This window comes from Triturus cristatus, chromosome 4_2 (genome assembly GCF_964204655.1).
Source record: "Triturus cristatus chromosome 4_2, aTriCri1.1, whole genome shotgun sequence".
Lineage (NCBI taxonomy): Eukaryota > Metazoa > Chordata > Amphibia > Caudata > Salamandridae > Triturus > Triturus cristatus.
In genome coordinates this window covers 514,100,380-514,123,412 of record NC_140586.1, presented here as the reverse complement: position 1 = coordinate 514,123,412, position 23,033 = coordinate 514,100,380, and the positions used below count along the sequence as shown (strand labels likewise).

Sequence of the window (23,033 nt, the reverse complement as noted above, 5' to 3'; positions counted from 1 at the left end):
ATGAAAGCCCTGCAAACTTGATGGTCGCAATGGACTAACAGTAGATCACATACTGAGGAAGACACCAGTACAAAAGACTTGGATCACAAAAGGAAAAAGAAGGCCTATGCAGACAAGCTCCGACATGCAAAAGACATTACTTTCACCAAAGGAGCTCAAGTGCTTGTCCATCATTGTAGAAGACAATAATTTGATGCTCCCTTCTATGCTGAGATGTTTCGTGCTGTGTCTAGCAAAAGGACACATAGTGACTGCCCAAAGTCCTGGGAAGTCTATTAGGTGAGATTCCATGCATTTCCAATATGTAGCTCCTTGCTTGTCAAGAACTGATATCAGCATTGAGACTGGGTCTGAACGGACACCTGAGAACCCTATGACTGTTGATGTTTCTTCATCACCAACGCAGATCACTGATACTTCTACTGTCTGTCCCCAGTTTCCGACTACACGATCAGGACGTGTGATCAGAGTGCAATGAAGAATCGTTGAAGAGCCATGATTGTATATATGTTGGTAAAAAAAAATCAAAATGTTATCCAACAAAGGGGGAGATGTGGTTTTGTGGGAGTTAGCAATGACAGAAACCTTTTGGCTCCTGATGGATTCCGTACAGCTATGACGTACGTGTTAGAATGTAGTGAAGTGATTGCAGGTTTAGAATGTTGAGTTTGCAGTTACATGTTGATGAATGAAGACGTGTTATACTACTTTTACTACTCTCTGTGTATGGCATATTCATTGGCAGGTGCCCAGTCTGGGGAGGACGCTACACTACCAACATCATTGCAACATGGCTTTCTGCAACATTCTTGGTAAAGTCACTGATGTCGATGGTGAGGTGTCGAATAGCTCTTTTATTTGCACATCCTTCTAACAAAAAACAGTGTATGATGCCCTTAGGCAGATCTTTGTATGAGAGTTGCTAGATCCTGTTATTAATGGCAGACCTATAATCATACCCTCAGATCTGTACTAGCTCACTGATGCCCCATGAGATGGTACTCCACCATTCAGAAACTCCACCACAGGCACTGTAAGATAGTGCATGTCATGACATGTGTATGTCTGCTAGGGTTTGCATACATTCTCAAAAGGGTGTCTAGAAAGTTTGTTTCTTTGTAGTGGATATGAAGCAGTCCCCCCTCCCAGAATGGTCACTGCCATCAGTGGCCCAGTACTCACATCAGCACTGGACACATACATTGGGCGATGCTGCTCCTCTGCCAGTGATTCTTCCTACACATATGTCCCTCAGTTATGTGTCAAGTGCAGTCATTGTGATGATTGTGGATGTGCTTGATATTAGACCATCAGTGATAAGTATCCAAGCTAGTCTATAGTACACTGGTGAATGTTGTTACAGTGAATTATTTAATTGATATTGCTACGTTTATGACTGGTCCCTGACAGGCAGGCTGAGATTTATGGAATAGGTTGTTGCTGGGTTTACAGGTTTAGTTGTGACTGCAGGTGAAATAATTGTAGTACTTCCAGCACCAGTGTCATTGGGAATCTCAAACGTTTTGATGGTGCAAAATGGATGTTTGTGCAGTATCTTTCCTTCACTGCTTTTGTGGTGGTGGTCCAAAGCTAGTTAAGAATTCTTCCCCATCATTCTCTGAAGTGTGACCTGAAATGTAATAGGGCTAAGAAATGTAATAGGGTTACATTTTCTCACTGGTATGGGATTTCAAACTCTCATCACACAACAACAGTGAGATCTTCATAGACCAATGTTGAAATGTACAGCTTCTTCAATGGAAGAATCTTGCAGTAAACCCATCATAATATGATCTAGTTTATTACTCAATATAATTAATCATACATACCTCTTTGTGCAGTGATATGCCTATTATTTGCCTGCTGGCCCAATGTTTTCCCCCATCATGTTAAGAGTGTAAGAAGCATTGATCCTTTACAACTATCACATTAACATGTTAGAAATGGGTCACATGATAAAGGTTTGAACAATGGTACATGTTAGACGTGCCCATACATCAATGAGTGCAAAGCGTGTAGATTTTTCTTTGACTGTGCTCTGTGGTGTTACTCATGTATTTTTTGCTCTTGAATTAACTTTTTGGGCACATTGCATGTGAATTCTTTAATTATACTCGTCGTTTATTTCCAATTTAATACACCACAAGTATATGGAAACAAATTATGTTTTCCATAAAATTCCGTTGGATGAACCAAAGCATAAGGTTTTTCATCAGATAATGATTTTTCCATGGGGCCTGACTACATACTTGGAAAGTGATATCCCCAGGTAAGATGTCACTTCATCCAGTCACAAATATTCCTGTTGATTGAATTTGGAAATCCCATTTGTTAGAACAACAGCACACTAGAAATAGAACACCCAAGGACTGCAGCAATCTATAACTGTGTGGCCAATTTGCAGAAGGTAAAACAAATGAAGCTCTCATCTTTGTCTTCGTGTTTTTCACTTGTCTTTTTAACTCCGTGCCCTCATTGCTATAGCGTCCTCCCCAGCCCGGATACTCACCAATTACTATGCCACACACGGAGCTTAGTATAACCCAACATTCTAAATCAGCCTTCAGTGCATTCCCCTCTAACACTTACATCACAGCTCTACTGAGTCCATCAGGGCAAACGGTTTCCATCATTGCTAATTTCCAAGACACTAGAGATGCTTGTGACTGTCATTGCTAACTTGCAAGACACTGCAGTTGCTTGTATGGCCAATAATACCATGCATCTGCTCTTCCCACGTATTGTAGCTCTCTTGACAGTGTGTTAAAGTATTGGTAACGTTTTTTATAATCTGCCACAGTGTGCTCATTGCTGGACACCACATTCAGCTTGTTGATGATGTCTTGTCTAATTTTTATGATAATGTCACTTGTTTTATATACAGGGTTTCCCTATTACCTTAGCTTCCAACTTTGCTACCTCCTCTGCAGTAGCAGTGTTGCTATGCCTATGAGTTGGCATTCCATCTGCCTCTTACGATGTTATTTCATGAATGTTATATTTGTGGTTATGAGGGGATTTAGGCATTTATTAATCCCAGGATGGTAATATCACACACAGAACTACTGTGCAGTAATTCTGACTCCAAAAAAGCTTGTGCAGTGTGAGCCCAGTAAATCCGGTTCTGCTGGTCATGGTTACAGTTGCAGATCACGCACCCAATTTATCGACTTGAATCAGAAATACTGGATGTGGTATTATGGGATACAAATTGTAATGAGGACATACGTGGGAGTAAATCCATTTGCACAAAATCATGTTTTGTAAATTAACGGGAAGAACTGCACTCATAAATGATGGTGTTTGTTTGCACCTAAATTCGATTTACGTGTACAACACCTTTATGAACTGTGTCCACAACGGGGCTAAACTGAGGCTAACACAAGCGGTGGCCGCTCGCAAAGGTAATGCAGGGTGGGCGGTGAGGCAGTGAGGCAGGGCGGGGCTGGGTGGGGGGTAGTGGAGTCTGACATACGACGGCAGATATTTATTTATTTATTTACATTCACCTTTGCCATCGTATGTAGGACTCCACATCATCCTCACTCAGCCCCGCCCCTGCTCCGCCTCACTGCGCCACAGCGTTACCTCTGCGAGCCACCACTGAACACAAACATTTATGAGACATCAGATAGAGTCCAGTATCCGCAACTGTCTACAAAATCTGTTTTTCGCTCAGCAAATATTGTCTGTATGTTGTTTGGCAATGGGGTTGTAAATGTTTATAAACTTGCAATCTTAAGAAGGATGTAAGACCAGATCAGGTAGAGATATTTGACAGAATTGTTTTCCTTTATCAATGTTGCATCATTGTGTGCATTCATGTTCTTTTTCAGGCACTTGCTATTCTATTTCTTCTCTTCTCTTGCTGTTTGTATTTAAAAATATCAAGCACACTTTGAAAGCAAACAATACTTACATGGCATAATACAGATAAAAGTGAGAAAATAAGTTTTACCACACAAAGGGAGGATGCGTAATATTTTTACCTCAAATCCTTTCCGTATTCCTGCACATATGTTTGTACCTCCAGAGGCTCTTTTTGGAAGATATGACACCAAAGTCTTCCTGACATTATCATTTACTATTTGACGTAGTTCAGATTGAATGGATGCAGCTGAACTAAATATGACTATGCCAACAGATGAACCATCTTCAATAATCTGCAGCAGGAACACCTCTGCGGCTTGGTACAGTCGGTTGATGCGATCATACTTCAGAGAAAGATCAAAGGTAAACATATGAATGTCACAATGCGTCATAGGAAGCAGAACATTGAAAAGAAAAATTGTGAAAATCTATGTCATGCTGGAGAAGCATATTAGGATTTTGTGGTGAGTGTAAATCTACACATTAAAACATTGCATTACAGTTTAAATGAAACCCCAATGTTTATGGTTAAAGGATCAGAGAAAGAGACCAGTTAAATACATTCAATGCTTTTTGACCTACCACTTCCCTCCCCATCTTTCCTATAACAAACATGGTGAAAGTATCAGTGAAATATGTGAATAATCATAAGGTCATTGTGAGAAATTAGGTTGCTGGTTGAGGGGGTGAAAACCTTCTCAAGAAACAGCCACATTCCATGTCAGGGTGAACCACAAAAGTCACAAAATTAACCTATGCTTAGACTCTGGGAGCTTTATGCAGCCACAACTATTAATGCAGTGAAAACACAACAAGAGAAAAATCCCACAATGATTTAGTAAAATAGAACAACATTTAATACATTATTTGACACTAAAACCACAAAAATCCAATCAGTAGAATTGGAGATATGTAATTTCAAAGATTTGAGTTCAGGCTAACAGTGCACGATGGTACGTGGACCTGATACAGGGACCAGATTAGTCCTGCTGAAAATATTAAATTCTAATGTCCAGCATGAACAGTTGCCTTTGCGGCGAAGGCCACGAGGAGCACCAAGAGCATCATAAATGGTCGTCGCTGTAGTGTGAAGAGCAGGCCGGGTGTTGCTGGCGTCATCACTGTAGCGTGAAGATCCTGTTGGGCATTGCGGACAGTCGTTGCTGGAGATACGCATTGGCGGTTACCACTGGCTGTCAATGCTATAGCACGAAGTGCAGATCTCATGTTACGGGTTGTCGCTGTAGCCCAAAGAGTCAGGATCACAGGAGCTTTGCTTTAGCGGTCAGCGCGAGTACCAAAACCTTGGTGCGAACTGGCCCATTTGCAGTCACAAGAAGACCACAACTTCAGGATTTCTCATTTTCATCAAGGAGGAACTCAACTGATGTCACACCTAGAGTCAAGGATCTTGGCCTGGGACACACATCTTGGGAATCAGAAACTCACTCTAGAAGAGGCCAGCAGGTCTCAGATAGGTCCATTTTCAGGTTCAGCTGGGCATTTGCAGAGAGCCCTCTAGAGGTTGTAACGTCCCTGTAGCTCAGAACGGAGGTCAGTCAACTCCCTTCTCAGCAAGCAGAGTGAGCCTCAAGCAGCAAGGCAGCAGGGCATCCTTCTTCTGTAGTATCTACAGGTCCAGGACTGTACTGAAGAATGGGTCTGAGGATTTCCTTTGTATACCTGGTGCCCAGTTTAAAGTGGGAGAAGCTTCTGGTGTTTCCCCCTTCAGATGTGTCAAATTTCCTGCTTCCCTGCCCTGGTCCCAATCTGTCTGGAGGCACAGTAGGCTAGTTTGAAGTCCTTTGTGTAAGAGCAGGGTAGAGGCTAATGAAGTGCAAGTGGAGCTGTGCATAGCTCCTCCCCCATCCATCCTGAGATGGCTCATCCAGGCACACATAATCCCCTATTGTGTGGCAGTCTGGCAGAAATATACAATGGCCAACTGCCACTCACACATAGTCATGTGACCCAGAAACAGACTGAAGGCACCAAATGGATAGGGCACAAAAGTGCCAACTTCCTAAAAGTGGAATTTTTAGAATTATGACTTAAAATCCAACTTTACTATAAAAGAGGATTTTAAATTACAATTACTCAGACACCAAACAGGACTTTCCTACCTACTCCTAATCAAAAGTAAGGACTTATTAAAAGTAATAGGCTAACCCAATGTTATCCTATGAGAGTGGTAGGCCTCACTACTTAAGTGAATGGCAGAATAGGTGCTGCAGGCCCACTAGTAGAAATTACAGGCCTTAAGTATATGTTATACCACTTTACCAGGGTCTTATAGGTAAATTAAATATGCCAATCAGGTGTACACCAATTGTACCATTTTTTGGGGGAGTGAGCCCAAGCGTTTTAGCACTGGGTAGCAGTGGTAAAGTGCGCAGAGTCCTAGGGTCAACAAAATAAATTCAGAAAAATAGGAGGCTTGAAGGCCAAGAGTTTGGGGGAACGCCACCCTATGGCTGGCAGGTCTAACACTCAGATTAAGTACAAACATCCCATTGATATTAAAAAGAGAGTGAATGGACCATTGATTGTCAACGTTTCATAAAATAATGCATATATCAAACTTAACTAATTTCTTTGCAAAAGCAAAATTTCATACACTATTTACGAAAAAGTCATCACAATCAACAAGTTAGTCTCTTAGTATAGTAGATTTAGTAAAGGTATAGATGATAAATTCAGTGTTATCACAGCACAGTACAAAAGTACTCACTTTAAATAATATGGTTAGGGAAAAGTACCTCAGCTTAAGGCGTAGGCAAACAAATCTTTTTTAGTTGATGTGATATTTGGCAGATCACAGCTGAAAATGTTTGGATTTATTTGCATGAAGTAGTTACACATTGAGTTTATCAGAGCACTGCGAGCTAAATATGGGGTAATGATTAAGCCTGAGCCACTATAATTGTTCCTAAGGGGTAGGGGAGAACCTAATAACTGTTAATGATTAATAAAATGTATGAATACTTGTACATGCCGTGTATTGGGTGTGCATTACAATCAACCAATGTCAGTGGAATTTTGATAAAGGTTTTCAGTATTTTTTTTTTCAGAACAGATTTTATTGGATTTTTGCCAAGAAAAAGGGTCCGAAGGACCAAACGTGGATACAATAAATTGCCAAGGAAATAGCACAACAATATTCCCAGCAAGAAAACCAAGGAATAATAAGAATAAGAGAAAAGAAAACAGCAATTAGACATATACATGTACATAGTAATCCTTCGGTGCCCACCCAGACAACTGCCCATATTCTGACATATGCATATTTTATGAAGCATGGCTGTTCGTGCATACGTATCAACCATATTGTTGAATTCCAGCTTCCAGTTGCAGGTCTGCAAAGTATACAGGCTCTAGGATCAATCCACGATAGTCAGCCCACCACTACCATATTTTGGGATGCTTCTGTGAACACCCCTCGCCTGAAACACTATGACCTAGAGAACCATACAGAAGTCCATACCTTTCTTCCAGATGCCTACCTAAGATGGGCTAGCGGCTTTCCATTTTCGGGCAATATCCTGTTTTGCAAGGGTAAGACCAAGAAATAACAAGTGATGCTTGAATCTGTTACCGCTTATCCCCTCAGTGCTATGTAGCAGGAGTAGTTTGGGGTCAGTGGAATCTCCCGCGCGAGAACGCCGGCCAAGCAAGACACAACCCCTCTCCAAAATCAGGCCAGAACCCTGCAGCCCCATACTGTATGTAAGAACATACCATCCTCCTACTCACATTGCAGGCATCTGTGGGAAATAATAAGTCCTATAGACCACAGCAGGTGTCTAGTAAAGTATGCTCTGTGAAGATATTTACATTGGATGATACGCAGGCAAGAGGAGATTATGGCACCAACAGGGAGACTCCAGAGCCTCCGCACAGTGATCGTCATCTATGTCTCCCAGGTCTTTCTGCATGCCTTTTTGGAGGGTAACTAAAGTAACTAACTTCATCTGTCAGCTTAACTGAACCTTATTAAACTGTTGCAGTTCAGCTAAAAAAGACAACCTGTAAATAAAATTGAGTGCACAGGAGGTTACACTTTACAGAATTAATTCTGAAGAGGGATGTATGCATCCCACCACCTTGGAAAATGTTGATCTGCGGTGCTGCTATATTTATTTTAATTTTGGCATAGCTTTTGAAATCAGAGTGCTTGCTCATTTTAGATCTCTACCTATTAAAGATTCAACGAAACTGCAGGCAAACACTCCACCTTAGTTGCAGTCTACACTTTAATAACGGCTGATAGCAGTGAGATTTGCATCAACTTAATGAACCCATGTTGGAATCCTGAACATATGTTCACCAACTAAACTAGAACTTTGGTATGTTTATAAGTATTGTATTTAAAGAGCCTGCTAACTATTTAACAAATCTATTATTCAGCAGAGAGAACCTAAGAAAAGTTAAGGCTGAGTTTAGCCTTAAAAAAAACTAAAAGGAATCTATTGGTCCTTAAGAATAAATTTATAACATAACTGTAGCCTGCAACTCTGGGTCACATGAAAAGTCAAAGGCCAGCATTTACAGCATTGAATAGAAATTTTAAATCTAACCAAAACCAAACAGCTCTATTTTATGTTCAAAATATTGCAGCCGCAGAAAGTTGTAGCAGATGAAAAGGACAGATCTCACCCAATCACCATACCATGAAAGTTACATTAGGAAATCCGTAAACTACCTGGCACTTTCAGAACTCTGTAAATAACGTGTTTAGCTGTGTTTATGCATGAAAGGTTGGCTCTGCAACTCGGCGCATTGTGCGACTATGGGCCTCATGTAGGTAAATAAATTTTACCGTTGCTTAAATACCGAGCCGTACCGAATCGTTCAATTAGAATCGTTAAGTTATATGTAGGTAAAAATTCGGTAACAGTTACCGATTCGGTAACATTCGGTAATCACGAATCGGAATTCACCGAATCGGTAAATACCGAGGTGGTATTTACCGAATCGGAAAATACCGAGGTGGTATTTAGCGATTCGGAAAATACCGAGGATACTACCACCTTCCCTTAACTAAGTAGCTAATATCATAATTATGTTAGAATAGAAGGTCTCTTAGGCTTGAATAGGGGACCCCATACCTCAAAAATCAGCTCAGTGAAATCACATCACAGGAGCATCAGGAGCCGTCTCGCAGGAAGGCTCGTCTTCGGTCTGAATAATAAACATGATGTCTGTGATATGAAAAGCACCAACTGTCAGGTATTTGCAGCTGCGCGTGTGTCATGGCTAAATAGTGGGTCGAACAACCTAGAGTGGAAAACATGCATTGTGTAAAATTCCAGACTGTGTGTCACAGCATGTACAGACCAAGGTCGCTGCGCAGAGCTTGGGATGGGAACAACAGAATGCACTCGTCTGAAGGAAGTCTCGAGTCAGCAGTTTATTCAAGAAAGAACATGTAAACGCAGTGTCGTGTGCAAAGACAAAAAGATGGCTACATAACATTCAACGTGGTTATGCTAACTGAACAATGTATGTACGTATTCAGGGAGAACTCACTACACGCCCCCTTGAGCGAAGCAATATTTAATAGGCAAGAAAAGAGAGAACGCAGAGTTCAGTTTCGTCAGAGCAGAACAAGGCGTAACCAATGCAGCGCCAAAGTCCTAAAGTCCAATTAATTGCAGCATAAAATTCCAAAAAACACAATGCAAGTATAGTAAAAAACTCAAGCCGACCATCAGGAAGAGAAAAAAGAGAAATAAAAGAAATAAATGTTGCGCCAGGGTGCTGTCCAGTAGCACAGGCGCAATGGACGACAATCCAGTTAATCCATGAATGTATAGGCAGCATATGTGGCCACGGCTTCCAACAAAAAAATCGTTTGCAGGGCCACTAAAAGTCTCAGCCATCCAATTAAGTAAAGAAAAGGAACATACGTGTTCTCCAACCAACGGAGCCTCTAGCACAATCAGAGGGCACCCGGAATGTTCCTCCAAATAGCTCATGGACAAGAAGTCGTAGGCTGCCGCTGAGATGTCCCAATTACCCAGGATACCATGCGCCGCACCACACGCCATGATCCGGACACCAGAACAGGACAACTCGTGAGACACTAAGGGCCTCATCAGTCGATCGAAATCCGGCACCGGAGACACCATGTTGGTCAAGCACAAATCCAGAGGCCATTCAAAGGGACAATCCAGGCAGTGTAATACAGGTTGTACGCAGGTGAAGTAGGAATACCTGAAGGATAATCCATAAGCCAGGCTCAAAGTCGCCAATGGCAGAGTACCATAAAAGTCAAGCATCCGATCACGAAGAAGATGCAGACGGGACAGGTGCTCGTGTGGCACAGAAGGAGCAGCCATTCCGGAGTATGAAAAGGAAAAGCAGCACACCTGCCACTAGCGCCAGGAGCAGCGGGACACCTCCAAAGATGCTCGAGAACAGTGAATGAACAAATGCCGGAATTACACCAAAAATAGGTTGGAAAGAGGTCACGAGACCCGAGCCCACATGTGTAAAAAAATGAGCCAGGCCGGTCGTGGACGAGGCATTGAAAATAGTTTGGATCAAAGAGCCGAAATGCAGGGGGAGGTCAGTATTCAGAGGCGCCTGTACCTCAGTGCGCGTATTAGCAACGTGAAGGACAAATGTTTCACGAGAGGAAGTCAAAGGCACCTCTTTGTGGGACAATAGCGCTCTATTCTGCTCAACTTGTTGAACTCTGCTTTCAAGGTTGGAATCGAAGGCCAGATGGAAACATCCAGCCGCACATGCGGGGGTGGAAGAAGAACAGTATTGCAGCAGACAACTTTATGCGAGACAGTTATGTACGGGATTCCCACTCACATCCCGCAGCAAGCTTCATTATTCAACATTATATAAATACCGTTTGCAAGCAGAGAGAAAGGAGGTGTAATCACAGGCACTGGGATACCTCGTAGGACGCACGCCAAATTCGGGGCTTGTACATTGCATGCACCGTGTACTTGCATGTGCCTATTGTCTCATGTATGAATCCTAGAAGAGAGAGTGCTAAAGCTATTATCTATAACGGCTAAAGCCTTCTCCATGTTTGCTTGGTCAATAGCTCTCAATCTGGAAGCCGCCTCACTGTGCGACAACTTGCAGACTTCGTTGTAAATAGCATACGCCCACCTTTTGGTTGTGCCACCCACAGGACCATTCACAAAATCATTCAATTCGGTATGCACATTGATGGAGTGGGTGGACTTCCTGATCCTGTAGATGTGCTCTGTGTCAGCTGGTGGACAGATTGGGATGTGTGTACCATCAATGCAGCCAATGGAATGGGGGAACTGTGCCATGTGAGAAATGTCTGTTTTTGTTTACTGCAGTGCAGCCTGTGTGTTGTGGAAGCTGATGTAGTGGTGCATTCTCTGCATCATGGCATCCAGGAAATTCCTGAAGGAACGGGACAGGCAACTCTGGGATACACCACCCACCGCAGCTGTCACCACCTGATAACTGCCGGATGCCAACAGATGTGGGCTGCAGAGCACCTGCACATGTGGGGGTATGGCGTGCGCCCTTCTTATTGGCTGGTCCAGGAGTGGGTGCAGGTCCCTGATTAAGGCCATGATGGTTTCGGGGTGTAGCCTGTACCTCTCATGTATCTCTGCATCAGTCAGCTGGAATAGTGTGATGCGCTGTCTGTAGATGCGTTCCTCCCGTCGCCAAACCCTCAGTCCTGCTGCCTGTAGATGTAGGCGCCTTGCAATGACGTACATAGCGGGCATGTTGTCCACGCTGTTGCATTTTGGGATTGCTTATCTGCACTGTTGATGGTTACCACCTGCTTTCAATCCGTGTTAATTACCGACTCTAATTTACCGATTTTCCTGGATTTCTTAATTACCGAGTGCTCCTACATGTCATTTTCATTTTTACCACTTCATATTTACCACTTCATATTTACCGATTCGTTAATTATGTATTCGGTAACTCTGATTCGGTATTTTGGAATTCGGTAAATATGAATCGGTATTTACCGCCTCATATTTACCGAAAAGTGGTTTTTGGACTCCTACATCTCACTTGTCTGAATACCGGTCGGTAACGGCATATTTACCGAAAATCGGCCGTTACCGACCGGTATTTGGCTACCTACATGAGGCCCTATGTGCCTTAATTTCTTTCTCTGCTGGAAGCGCTTAGAAAACTGATTAAAGGTGTGATTTAAGAACTATTTAAACATGTGAATATTAACTCACATGTCGATCAGTGACAAGGGCAGCATACCGCATGGCTATTTCTCCACTGAGGAAAGATTTAAATACATTTCTAGGTTTTCGTCTCAATAACATAAATAGTAGGAATTTAACAACTATTTTCTCTTTTAAGATTCGCCATATACATTCAACTGTTTAATTCAATTGCGTTAATTCTACCCAGCAGTTCACATCAGAGAAGGTGTTTAGTCAGAAACGGGATGTAACCTCACTATACATAATGCCTTTCTACAAAAGTTAACTGAAATCATATTTTGGACGACTGGATAAGGGGATGCCTCTTGATAAACAGGCATGGTTGGAGCATGCCTGAGTCACGGATTTTCAGGGCAATATATATTATTTCTCTCCCAGAAAAATTGTCTCTCTTCTTCATATCCCTGCCAGCTCAATGCTTTCTCTTCACCCTCCTGCCACCACTCACAATGGCTCTACGCCTCACCTAGGGCCTTATGTAGGTGGGCTGGCATTTACCACTTCATAAATACCGAATCATACCGATTCGGTATTTATGAAGTGGTAAATGCTATGTAGGTAATTGGTCGGTAAATATTACCGATTCGGAAAAATTCGGTAATTATCGAATCGGTATTTACCGATTCGGTAATGAGGCATACCTTCCCATTGATGGGAAGGTATGCCTCATTACCGAATCGGTAAATACCGATTCGGTAATGGGGGAGCACATGCAAGGGTGGCAGGGTGTCACATTGACACCCTGTTGCACCCCTGATTCGGCCATGTGTGCACATGTGGCACACATACATGCCCTGAGGGCATGTGTGTCTGCCACATTGCACACATCTACGGGCAAAATATTGCATCTACACACATATTCGTCATTTACCACCAACTATTAGTTGGTGGTAAATAACGAATCCCCACACACACCACACAGTCCCCCTACATCTCATTTCTGTATTCGGAATTTACCGAATCGGTAAAATTACCGAATCGGTAATTTTACCGATTCGGTAATTTTACAGATTCGGTAAATTCCGAATACAGAAATTCTCCCCCTACATCTCAAAAGCCAAAATACCGGTCGGTAACGGTATAATTACCGAAAATCGGCCGTTACCGACCGGTATTTGGCTACCTACATGAGGCCCCTAGTGTTTACATTAGCTCTGAATCCCTCATTGAGCCTGCCCTTTGCATAATGCGGCCAGAGAGTCAGGTGTATCAGTAGCAGTGCTTTCACCTTCATTCCCTCACGTACAAAATGTTCTTCTGTGCAGCGACAAAGGAAGAAGCATGCTACCAGAGAGACTGTCAGACAAAAAGCCAATCATTGTTTATCTTCAGAATAAAGCCACACAGTGATTGGTCATGTTCTGCAATACTCCTGCCCCTGCGCAGCTTCATGTATGTGGGACTACAGGCCAGCTTTTCGAACCAATCCAGATTCTGCTCTCATGTTGTTTATAACAGTGGAGAAGGTACAATCAACTCCACCTCGAGAGATGTGTTAGGAGCGCATCATATCCAAATGCAGTCTGCATTCACATATATTCTGTGTGTCTGTCATTAATAGAAGTAGGGGTATTGCCTATATAAGGATATCCCTGCAAACTAATCCAATATATGTGTTTCGAGACGTAACTGATAGAATTGTGACTCTTCATGAAAATGTTTGTGAGCGTGTTCACAGATAAGTGAAATAGTGGTGTGTTTACTAAATTGAGCCACATGCTTAGATGCTCTAGCTGAATAATTATGTAACCACTGTATTAATTCTAAAGCTACACGTTGAGAAACTTTGATTTATTTGTAAGTAGAAGAGTGCACATAAATGTAACCTGTGCACTTGTTAATTTAGCCTAATTTGTGGCCCTGAGATACATTTGGATTCAAGCTTACATTTCAGTTTAACATTTGAATTCATATTTTTTTTTGCAGTAGAAATTTTGCTTGTATTTTGTGTTCCCACTGCGGGTGAACAAGATTTTGTTAGCAGAGACAGTCTTTGTTCTTAGTAAATAGTGAGGCATGTGAAGAGGCAACCGATACGAAGAGTGCTATTACAAGATGGGAGGCGAGTTCTCATTGGAAAAGGAGACAAGACCAAGGAAGACTGAAGCAACGGTTTATGGGAATAGCAAGGTGGTGTGAAGAAGCCAATGTGTGCTGATAATAGGGAAATTTAGTGAGTACAGTTTGTGTGATGTCCTTTGGACACAACTGATGTTATGATGCAATGTAGTAAGGGATAGATAGCATTCTGATTTAGGACACCTTGAGGTGCAGACCTCTGCGTTGGTTACTGTGGCTTTATGCTACTTGACCCATGTTGGAGCTCCTTTTACATAGGACTATGATGGCTGACACTTTTTATTATCCTTCTTACCTTAATCTTGGGTTAGTTTAGGGTTGCCATTTTAGAGTAGGGTAGAGTAGGGAGAGATGGGAGTTCATGCTTATTTTTTAAACAAATTGATGCAATCTGATGCAAAGTTCTGTTTCCTTTTTCTTTTTGTTATATAGAGTGAATCGCTTTCAAAGATTTGGCTTCATACTATTTGCATTGTATGTCCATATGATAATGCTCAGACTGATATATATTAATCTGTTTTTAGGTCTCGCCTATGCAGCGCTTGCGCTGTCTCGTTGAGACATGCAGTATACACTATTAGTGGGGAAGCTTTGTGGAAGCTCTGCCCACTCTCCACCCAATATTTTCATTGGCTTGTGTCTTAAATGCTGCCTTCAGATTGGCTGTAGGCTTGTTAGTCCCTCCTTATGATGGACATGTCTTCATTTGTGTCCTTCCACAGCTATTGGCCCCTTTACTGCAGACTACTTTCTTTCTGTGCCTCGTGCATACCCCCCTCCCCCGCCCCCTGCAGTCTGATGCATGGTTTGCCTTTATCACATTGGAGCAATCTTTCTCGGGCGCTTTATAGGAGCACCAGTTACCGTTATGCACGGACACATTCAGGCGCCGGGAGATTCATTATTTGGTAGGCGCGGGAGGAGATTAAGTGTATACGAGCACCAATTACTATTATGCACGGACACACTCATTATTTGGTAGGCGCCGGGAGATTAAGTGTATATGAGCACCAATTACCATTATGCACGGACACACTCCTTATTTGGTAGGTGCCGGGTGATTACGTGACGTTGAGCCGCTGGCGAGTCTCGAAATCAGTTCCCCAGCGCCTACATCAGCAGTCTAACTCTCCTCTTTAAACAACTTTGAAGATACGGGTACGACAGTGGTAGGCGTGTTTTTGAAGGAAAAAGGGGTGGAGAGAGAAATCATCGGGTCGGTTCAAAATTCCCTTCAATTTGGTAAAAGGGTGAGTTAATATAATGGGATGATTTTGTGTTCCAATCTCTTCACCCCCCTCTCAGGGTAATACTTCACTGGTCGTAATTGCCACCATTTAAGAAACGCGTATACACAAATAATAATCCCGCCTGCAGTCCGATGTCTTGTTTGCCTTTATCATCCCGGAGCAAACTTTTTTTTTGCATTTTTATATAGCGCGAACGGTAGAGTTATTGGAGCGCTTGATACGAGCACCATTTACCGTTATGCAAGGACACATTCATCATTTATTTGGAAGGCGCCGGTTGATTAAGTGACGTTGAGCCGACGCCGAGGCTCGAACTCAGTTTCCCAGCGCCTAAATCAGTAGTCTTGCTCTCTCCCCTTTCAACAACTTTCAAACTACGGGGACGATAGCAGTAGGTGTGTTTTTGAAGGAAAAAGGGGTAGAGAGAGAAATCATCGGGTCCGTTTAAAATTTCCTTCCATCTGGCTAACTGGTGTGAGTGGCTCACAGTTTTTAATCCAGCACACAAAGTCCTAGAAATGCACGGACCATAAAAAGCTCATTCTATTTTGTTGGTGAATATTTCCGCTGTGGTAGTGTTTCTTCCAGTTCTAGCGTACCTTGAACGAGATGAGGTAATGGAGCTGTTTCACTCACTTGCGCTCTCTGTTCTAGCCAATGGGGAACCGAGGTTGTCACATCGGAGCGCGCCATTGGTGTCTGTGCAAGCTAATGGCGTAGTTCTTTGAAATGCCTTCTGAGGAGTCAGAGTTGAATGCAAATTCTAGAGGTTTCTTGACTTGACCCCGTTGGTTTCCCTTCCGGGATGGAGCGTGTGAGAAGGACTGTACTGGACCCTGAACAAGCCTCCGATGAAGCGTGAGTGAGTGCAAGGGGACTGGGGTATTGCTTGCTACTTTACTAATCAGTCTTCTGCCCATCTCTTACGCCACTCTTTGTGATAGGTTCACTATTTTAAGGCTTTTAGCAACCACGTTTTGGAATATTTAAGTCCTTAGATATACTCAAAACCGCAGGTACTAGAATGCCATAAAAAAGTTATTTGGGGGAGGGTGGGGGGGACGGGGTTTAAACATTGGCATAGACAGGGTGCAGTCATGTGACCGAGAGGCACACTGAAAGTCTAATATGGCGTTTATGAATCTCTTTAATGGGAACAAACCGAGATTCACATGATATAAACGCGCACACGAGCAACTGTTTACTGCTTGCAAACACCCTGGTGCCCCAACTGCCAACTTTGAAATTAAGTGAAAGTGCTGCGGAGCTGGGTGCTGTGAGAAAGAAAGGCTTGTGGCAGAGAAAACCTGTCTGTGCACTTTCTCAATCTGTGTCCCTCTGCCCCAGCCTGGTTGGGTGGGATTCCTCCCGTAGTTATCAGATCTTGAGTTTGCACAAGTGTGGTGCACGACGGGACGTTACTGCTCTGAAGTGCCTTTACCATAGACTCATCATCGGCGCAGCACTAGAAGGGCAGAAACCTGTTGTGAGCATGGCATGTACGGAATATTTGGGTGCATTGCAGCCTTCCCCAAAACAGTCCCTAAGGTTTATATTTTATTTGACCACCTGCCCGGGAATAATTTTCTGAAAGATTATAATCCAACAGATATTTAAAAATAATGATCAAAATGATGGAACCGCGGGGTCCAAGTTTTTTCCAACACCAGCCCTCCCAAGCCCTTCATCCTCCTCTCACTCCTAAGACTCAGCTGCGTTGTTCCCGGGCTCAATCTCAAGCTGTGCAGGAAGATTAACGCTTTGAGGCGGAGACTTTTTCACCACCAACTCGGACTTTATTAGAAGCCGCTTTGTCTATCTGCATTAATCTAAGGCAGTAAGTACACTTTGACATTTTAATTTGCAGGAATATTTCCCTTAGAAGTATTCATTTTACTTTAGAGTTATCTAAAAGGCAGTGTGAATTGCCATGCATCACTTGTTATTTATAAGAATAATTTAAAACTAAGTCTGTGCTGGGAAACGTTCCTTTTTGTGAGTAACGTTAATAGCTAGTGTGCACCGTGGAAAGCTCTTTTTCAAAGTCATGTTGTTAAACCTTAGAAAGGACCAGTTAAATTCTACTTAATATTTGATTGTATCAAATTATTTACACAAGTACACACACTTTATTATTAATAAATGAAGCAGCTTTCAAAAGCACTTTAGTCCCAAAAATTGGCAGGGCGCTACATTTTTCATGTTGTGGCCCAGTTATTTGTTTATTTAGCACACGTAGTAAGGGCAACACACATTGCAGGAACACAGCAATGGAGAACATTCCTGCAGTAACGTGCTTGCATCCGTATGGCAAAGCTGAGCATGCAATATTGGAGTGAATATTTTTGTGCAGCATGTTTGGGTTGCCCTATACTGCATTTAGTTGGCACTTTTGGGCTTCTGAACTGGCATTCCAACTTTTGGAAGAGACAATCAGTTTATTTACTTGCAGTACCCCAGGGCGTGTGGGGCAAGATGCCTTTTTTTGTTTTTCAACAACATCCTCTTTAAGGAGAAAAACATTTAATAACAGCAAAAAAAACAGGCTTATATTGTGCCATTCACAAATTTTAAACATGCGGGTAACGTATATCACATAATTCCACTCCACACCACATAAATCCACTCTAGTTCAAAACACATGGGTAAATGACATTCTCATTTGCAGCACCAATACCTCTAGCTCCCACAAATGCAAGACCAATTTGCATTGCAAATGCTTGTTTAATCTGAATCTGGAATAAACTTATTGGCTCGAGACCTGGTGTCGAACTGAGTCATTGTGTAACCAAAATTGGTTTTACTGTATTTGGATATTACATTTAAAGTGTTCTTCTCATCACCCCTAATGCCACACAAAAAGATTGTCAATTGAGTGTTACTGTGTAAGAGGGCCCAGGCTCCATCAACAGCAAACAATATGAGAGCAGTGACAGGAGTGGTTAGAGCAGGCAAATCCTCTGCTTCATAGGAGACTGGGGGGCTGCGTCTTTGCTGTGCCCGATTAATAACACAGAGTGGATTTGGGAGGCCTCAAGTGCGCAGATCGGTCTGGACACAGCTAGGCAACGGTCCAACCTGAAATATGCACTACACACGCCCCACAAATCCATTGCTCTTGCTTATCCCAGAATCAGCCCCGTCATCAAAGACACCAGACCCGGAATAATAGAAAGTTTGCCACAGCCAGGCAAGGCATTAAAGACAAAATACTTCATTGTAAATTTGTAAGATTCCTATTAAAACTATGTGATGTGGCGGCATACTCAAGGGTTGGGGCATCACCCTCACTCCCAGGGGAGAAAACACCCCTGCTTGCTAGACTACAAGCATCCTAAGACCTCATTCTGCTTCACATGGCCCCTGCTTTCATGTCCAGTCTATTATGACCCACCTGAACTTCCCTCAGGAAATGCCTTTTGGGCTATGCATCACAGGAGCCTCTCTAGCGCCTGCCGAAGCCAGCCCTTGGCTCCAGCCCTTGTTAAGGGCTGGACAACCAAAGGGGCCACAAGGTCTTGCCTTGGTGAAAATTAAGCCAGTGATTGGTTTGCCTCAGCATCAGTGACAAGGAAGTAATGGAGAGGTGGGACACTATCTTCTGGTTATAGTGGAAGGTAGTTGTTAATGAAAGCTGGCAAATCGGGTAGTCCTGGCATTTATATAACCGTTTAAACATATTTGTGTCTGTTCTTCATGTGTTATGCATTTGGACACGGTCCCTTGTCATGACCAGACATGGGCAAGGGAACAGAAGAAATGGTATTCCGGTACAGCATAAAGGATTTTCGAGAATGGAAACATAAAGACTAATTTATGGTAGCTATGGAGTGTGCAATACAAGGGAAGGGCCATCCAGATTAGGCAAAAAGTATGTACCAGTGAAATAATGAGAATGACGCTTCCTGGGCAATTTAAGAAGCAGTGGCAGTGGAAATAAGTGGCTTTGCAACTGCTCTGGTTATAGTATTACTTAGTCTGAACACTTTTTCTCACTGTTTCGAGTCCTGGACCTTTTTAGGTTGAGCCTAGAGCAGCGCATGCGCTGCTGCTCGACTTTTAGTAAGGGGGTTTTCAAAGTGCTTCCCCGCGCTTTGGCTGACCTAGCGCTTGCGTTCATGCAAGCGTGCACGCGTGCAACCGCCAGCCAAAGCACCCGATCAGGCGCCATCTGTCTTTCCTCTCTTAACGCTCCTCCCCCGCCGCGTCTTGCTTTAATTTGCGCTGCTTTCACTTTCGCCGCATTTTTGACCGGCTTCAACTTTGCAAGTACTTTCTTTCTCAGCATATACTTGTTTATTTCCCACAATGGTTCTGAAGTCCCCTGTCCCTTCAGGTAGGTGAATTTGCGGACTCCAATCGTGTTTACTTTAATTAAAACTCGTTCTTCACCTGCTGCGCCACAAGTATTCATGCTTTTGCTGATGGTAGTGCAGGTCGGCGGCTTTGATTCCTGCACGTTCGATGTTACCCTACCGGGCAGCTCAGCTTTATCATGCCGCTCCGAATCAGCCACTCATAACCGACTCGGGCAGCTGGACATCAGCGGCGCGGTGTCTGCAGCAGCCTGGGAAGTCTTCACTGGTTTAGGACTTGTGCCCTGATTGGGGTACATTACCAATTCTTAGAGTTGCGCAAATGCCGTAGTTGGTACACTACTTCGACTTCTGGTTCCTTTCCTCATTTCATGGATAATTGTGACGTGCCACCCCTTTGTTGCAAACATCTAGTCAGTGCTTCACAGATCGGTTGACTTCGTTCGCAACTTAGAGTATGAATTTTCAACGTCTTCAGCATAGTCAAAAAAAGTTCACCGATTGCATTTCATTAGCTGTTTCTGCAGTGTTTTCCGTGGTGTCCCCACTTCTTCACACCCATCATGGGCTTTTCCAAGAAGTAACTGTATGTTGTATAGATAGTATGCGCGGGAACAACACATTTGCACACACAGATGTGCCTGCATGGAGTTTTGTGAAGAATCATGTGCAGTACCTTCGTATATAAGAATCCGTGTAGATCAAAAAAAAACAGTGCGTAGGGCGACTGCTTGGGGGCACGAGGAGTGGGCAGGGTCCAGTGTGTAAATAGCCTCTGTCCGCTTTCCGGGTCTCGTGTTACAGACAGGTGCAAAAACCACCCCCTGCTGAGGTATCACTCGTGCGCCGCGGCCCCCCTGTTTTCTCTTTCTAGTCCTCAGACTGCAAAGAGGCCACCACTTCCCTCTCTCTCAGTCTTCAGACCCCTGCCCCTCACCCCCTCCACCCCCACTCGCACTTTACGTCCCACTGTGCTGTATCTCCATCCTGAAAGTCTCTTTGAGTGACTGGGGTAGGCCCTTCACATAGTTCGCGGGGTCTCAGGTTTCAATGCGGCTCCGCTCTGTTCCCAGATACTCAATAATACCTCTAACCTTCGGTGCCGTTTGATCAGCCCCCCTTACATATAAGTACTAATTATACTTATTTTATAGCACGTGCTACCACCGTTCAATAGAGAGTGCATAACATACATCACATTAATATACTTAGTGGGACTTTTTTTTTCGACCTCAAGAAAAATGAAAGACTGGGTCAGCCCTTGTGGAATTTGGTTATACATAGATAGCAGTAGCGGCTTAACAGGTTGCGCAATGCCTTATTCTCAACACCTCAGTTATATTCCATGTGACTACATCCTGACTTGGCCCCGTCTCCTCATCTATCTTTGCCTTACCCATCTGTCCTTATACCAGCGACGTCAACGCTCTGTGTCCTCTGTCACCAGACTCCTGATATATTCCACTCGCCTCGCTCACCTTTACCTGTCGCCCCTTGCAGTAACCCGCCCTCCCCCCACATGAGAGTTCCTCACTCCATTGCTCTCCTTCCCTATCCCCTGCAGGTGGCCACGTCTCACCCTCTCTGCCCGCAGCTCCGCTGAGATAACGCCATCCATCCTCGGCCCCTCTCTTTCCCGTGAGATGTCTCCACCTCCGCCCTTCTCAGAGCTCTCCAGGAAGAGCAGGGGTAAAATGAAAGCACGCACCCTCTGCGCGTGCTCGTCGCTGACTCCCAGCGTCTCTCTCTAATCACATGCTTTGCTGCTGCCAGCCTGTGGATGAGGGGGAGGGAGAGGCTAAGGCAGCCTGTAGGGGAGGTGTGGAAGCCTCAGAAAAGGTGCAGGATAAGGGACACACCTGGGGCCACCCCCTCGCCTCTGCCACTGTCTGTCCACTCCACAGCTTCGAGCACAAACACCCCGGGTACATTAGAGAGGGAGGGAGGTAGCAGGTGAGGCTCAGCCGTGACAGTGCATTTCCTGCGAATATGTACTACAGACGCTGACCTAGCCGAGAGGCAGTGAAGAGCTGTACAGGCTCACAGGCAAGCATAAAGTCAACGGTAAGAGAAGATGAACCTGGTTTGTGGACTATTTTTGTTTTTTAGCACAAATTTTATTGCATTTTCAAAAACATACAGTGTATATCAATCAGTCATTGTCACTGTCCTCAATAAAGGCAACTTTTTTCAAGGACATATTAGGAATCAAAATTGTGACAATAAGAAGTTACATAGTCTGGATACAGATGCAATGAACTTCCCAAAGCCTCTCCCACCCGCATCCCTTGTTAACTAAGAGAAGTCACCTATTGTGCTGTCTAGATGTGTTTGGGGGGAGGAGTGGTTAGTGTGTGCGAGAAATTATCGGTATATGGTGCCCACCGTGGCAGGCCTCTTCAATCTGAAGATGAGTTGTGCTGTGCGGACCAGGGATATACGCAGGCCACTATATTTTTCCTGCCTTAAGGCTTCCCTTTCAGCAAGCCTCCAGCGTTGCACCTCATCCCGTCATTCTTCTACCCTAGTGGTCATTGGGGATTTCCAACGTTTTGTTAGTAATCTTTTAGCTAATATCAGTGCCATGTTTGTGAACCGAGTCACTAACTTAGAGCTCCTGGGTCTGTCTAGAGGGCAATCCCAGCATACACTGTGTAGGGCTATCCCATTGGTGCAGTCCCGTCAGTTCCACCAGTGTCGCTGTGATTCCCTCCCAGTGACTGGACACTCTGGGGCGAGCCCACAACATGTGCATCAAGTCGTCCTCTTGGGCATGGCAACAGGGACGCTCTGAGGATGCAAAAGGAAACATTCGATGGAGTCTATGTGGTGTCAAGTTTGCACGATGTAATATTGAACAAGCATTGGCATAGCCAATAGGTCTCGCCTTTGGGACCTTATAAGTATTTAGTTATGCAGCACAATATCCTTACTGCAACAACATTAACTATTGCACGGCTAAACACTTATAAGGTCCCAAAGGTGAGACCTATTGGCTATGCCAATGCTTGTTTGTTCTTCCTCCTTCTCTTTGCATTATCCTATCCGCCTTTAGGACTTATCTTTGGATGACAGCCCCTTTGTCAACGTCAGATGCTCTATCCTGTGCTTCTCCTAATTAATTAGGTGCTCCAGTTTTCAGAGTACCCTGGTGCTCCTGAGTTATAGAGAAGGTCTTCAGAAACTTCCTGTGTTCATCGCCAGCCTTACCATTCAAGACATCAGGAAAGCCCATATTTTCTAAAACCTGACCTAATAACAACACTGACTGAATTCATACTTTTATCTATACTTGTGTGCGCTTATAGCATTAG

The 23,033-nt window shown here is 43.7% G+C and overlaps 1 protein-coding gene across 2 annotated transcripts in view; it reads right to left on the bottom strand.

Annotated features, from left to right (window-relative positions):
* LOC146834646 (calcium-activated chloride channel regulator 1-like) overlaps positions 1-23,033 on the bottom strand; it is a 1,200,823-nt gene that overhangs the window by 754,230 nt on the left and 423,560 nt on the right. For both annotated transcript variants that reach the window (XM_085602117.1, XM_085602118.1), the window contains exon 7: positions 3,990-4,214. In XM_085602117.1, coding sequence (XP_085458243.1) covers positions 3,990-4,214 — 225 coding nt within the window. The remainder of the gene's footprint in view (positions 1-3,989; positions 4,215-23,033) is intronic.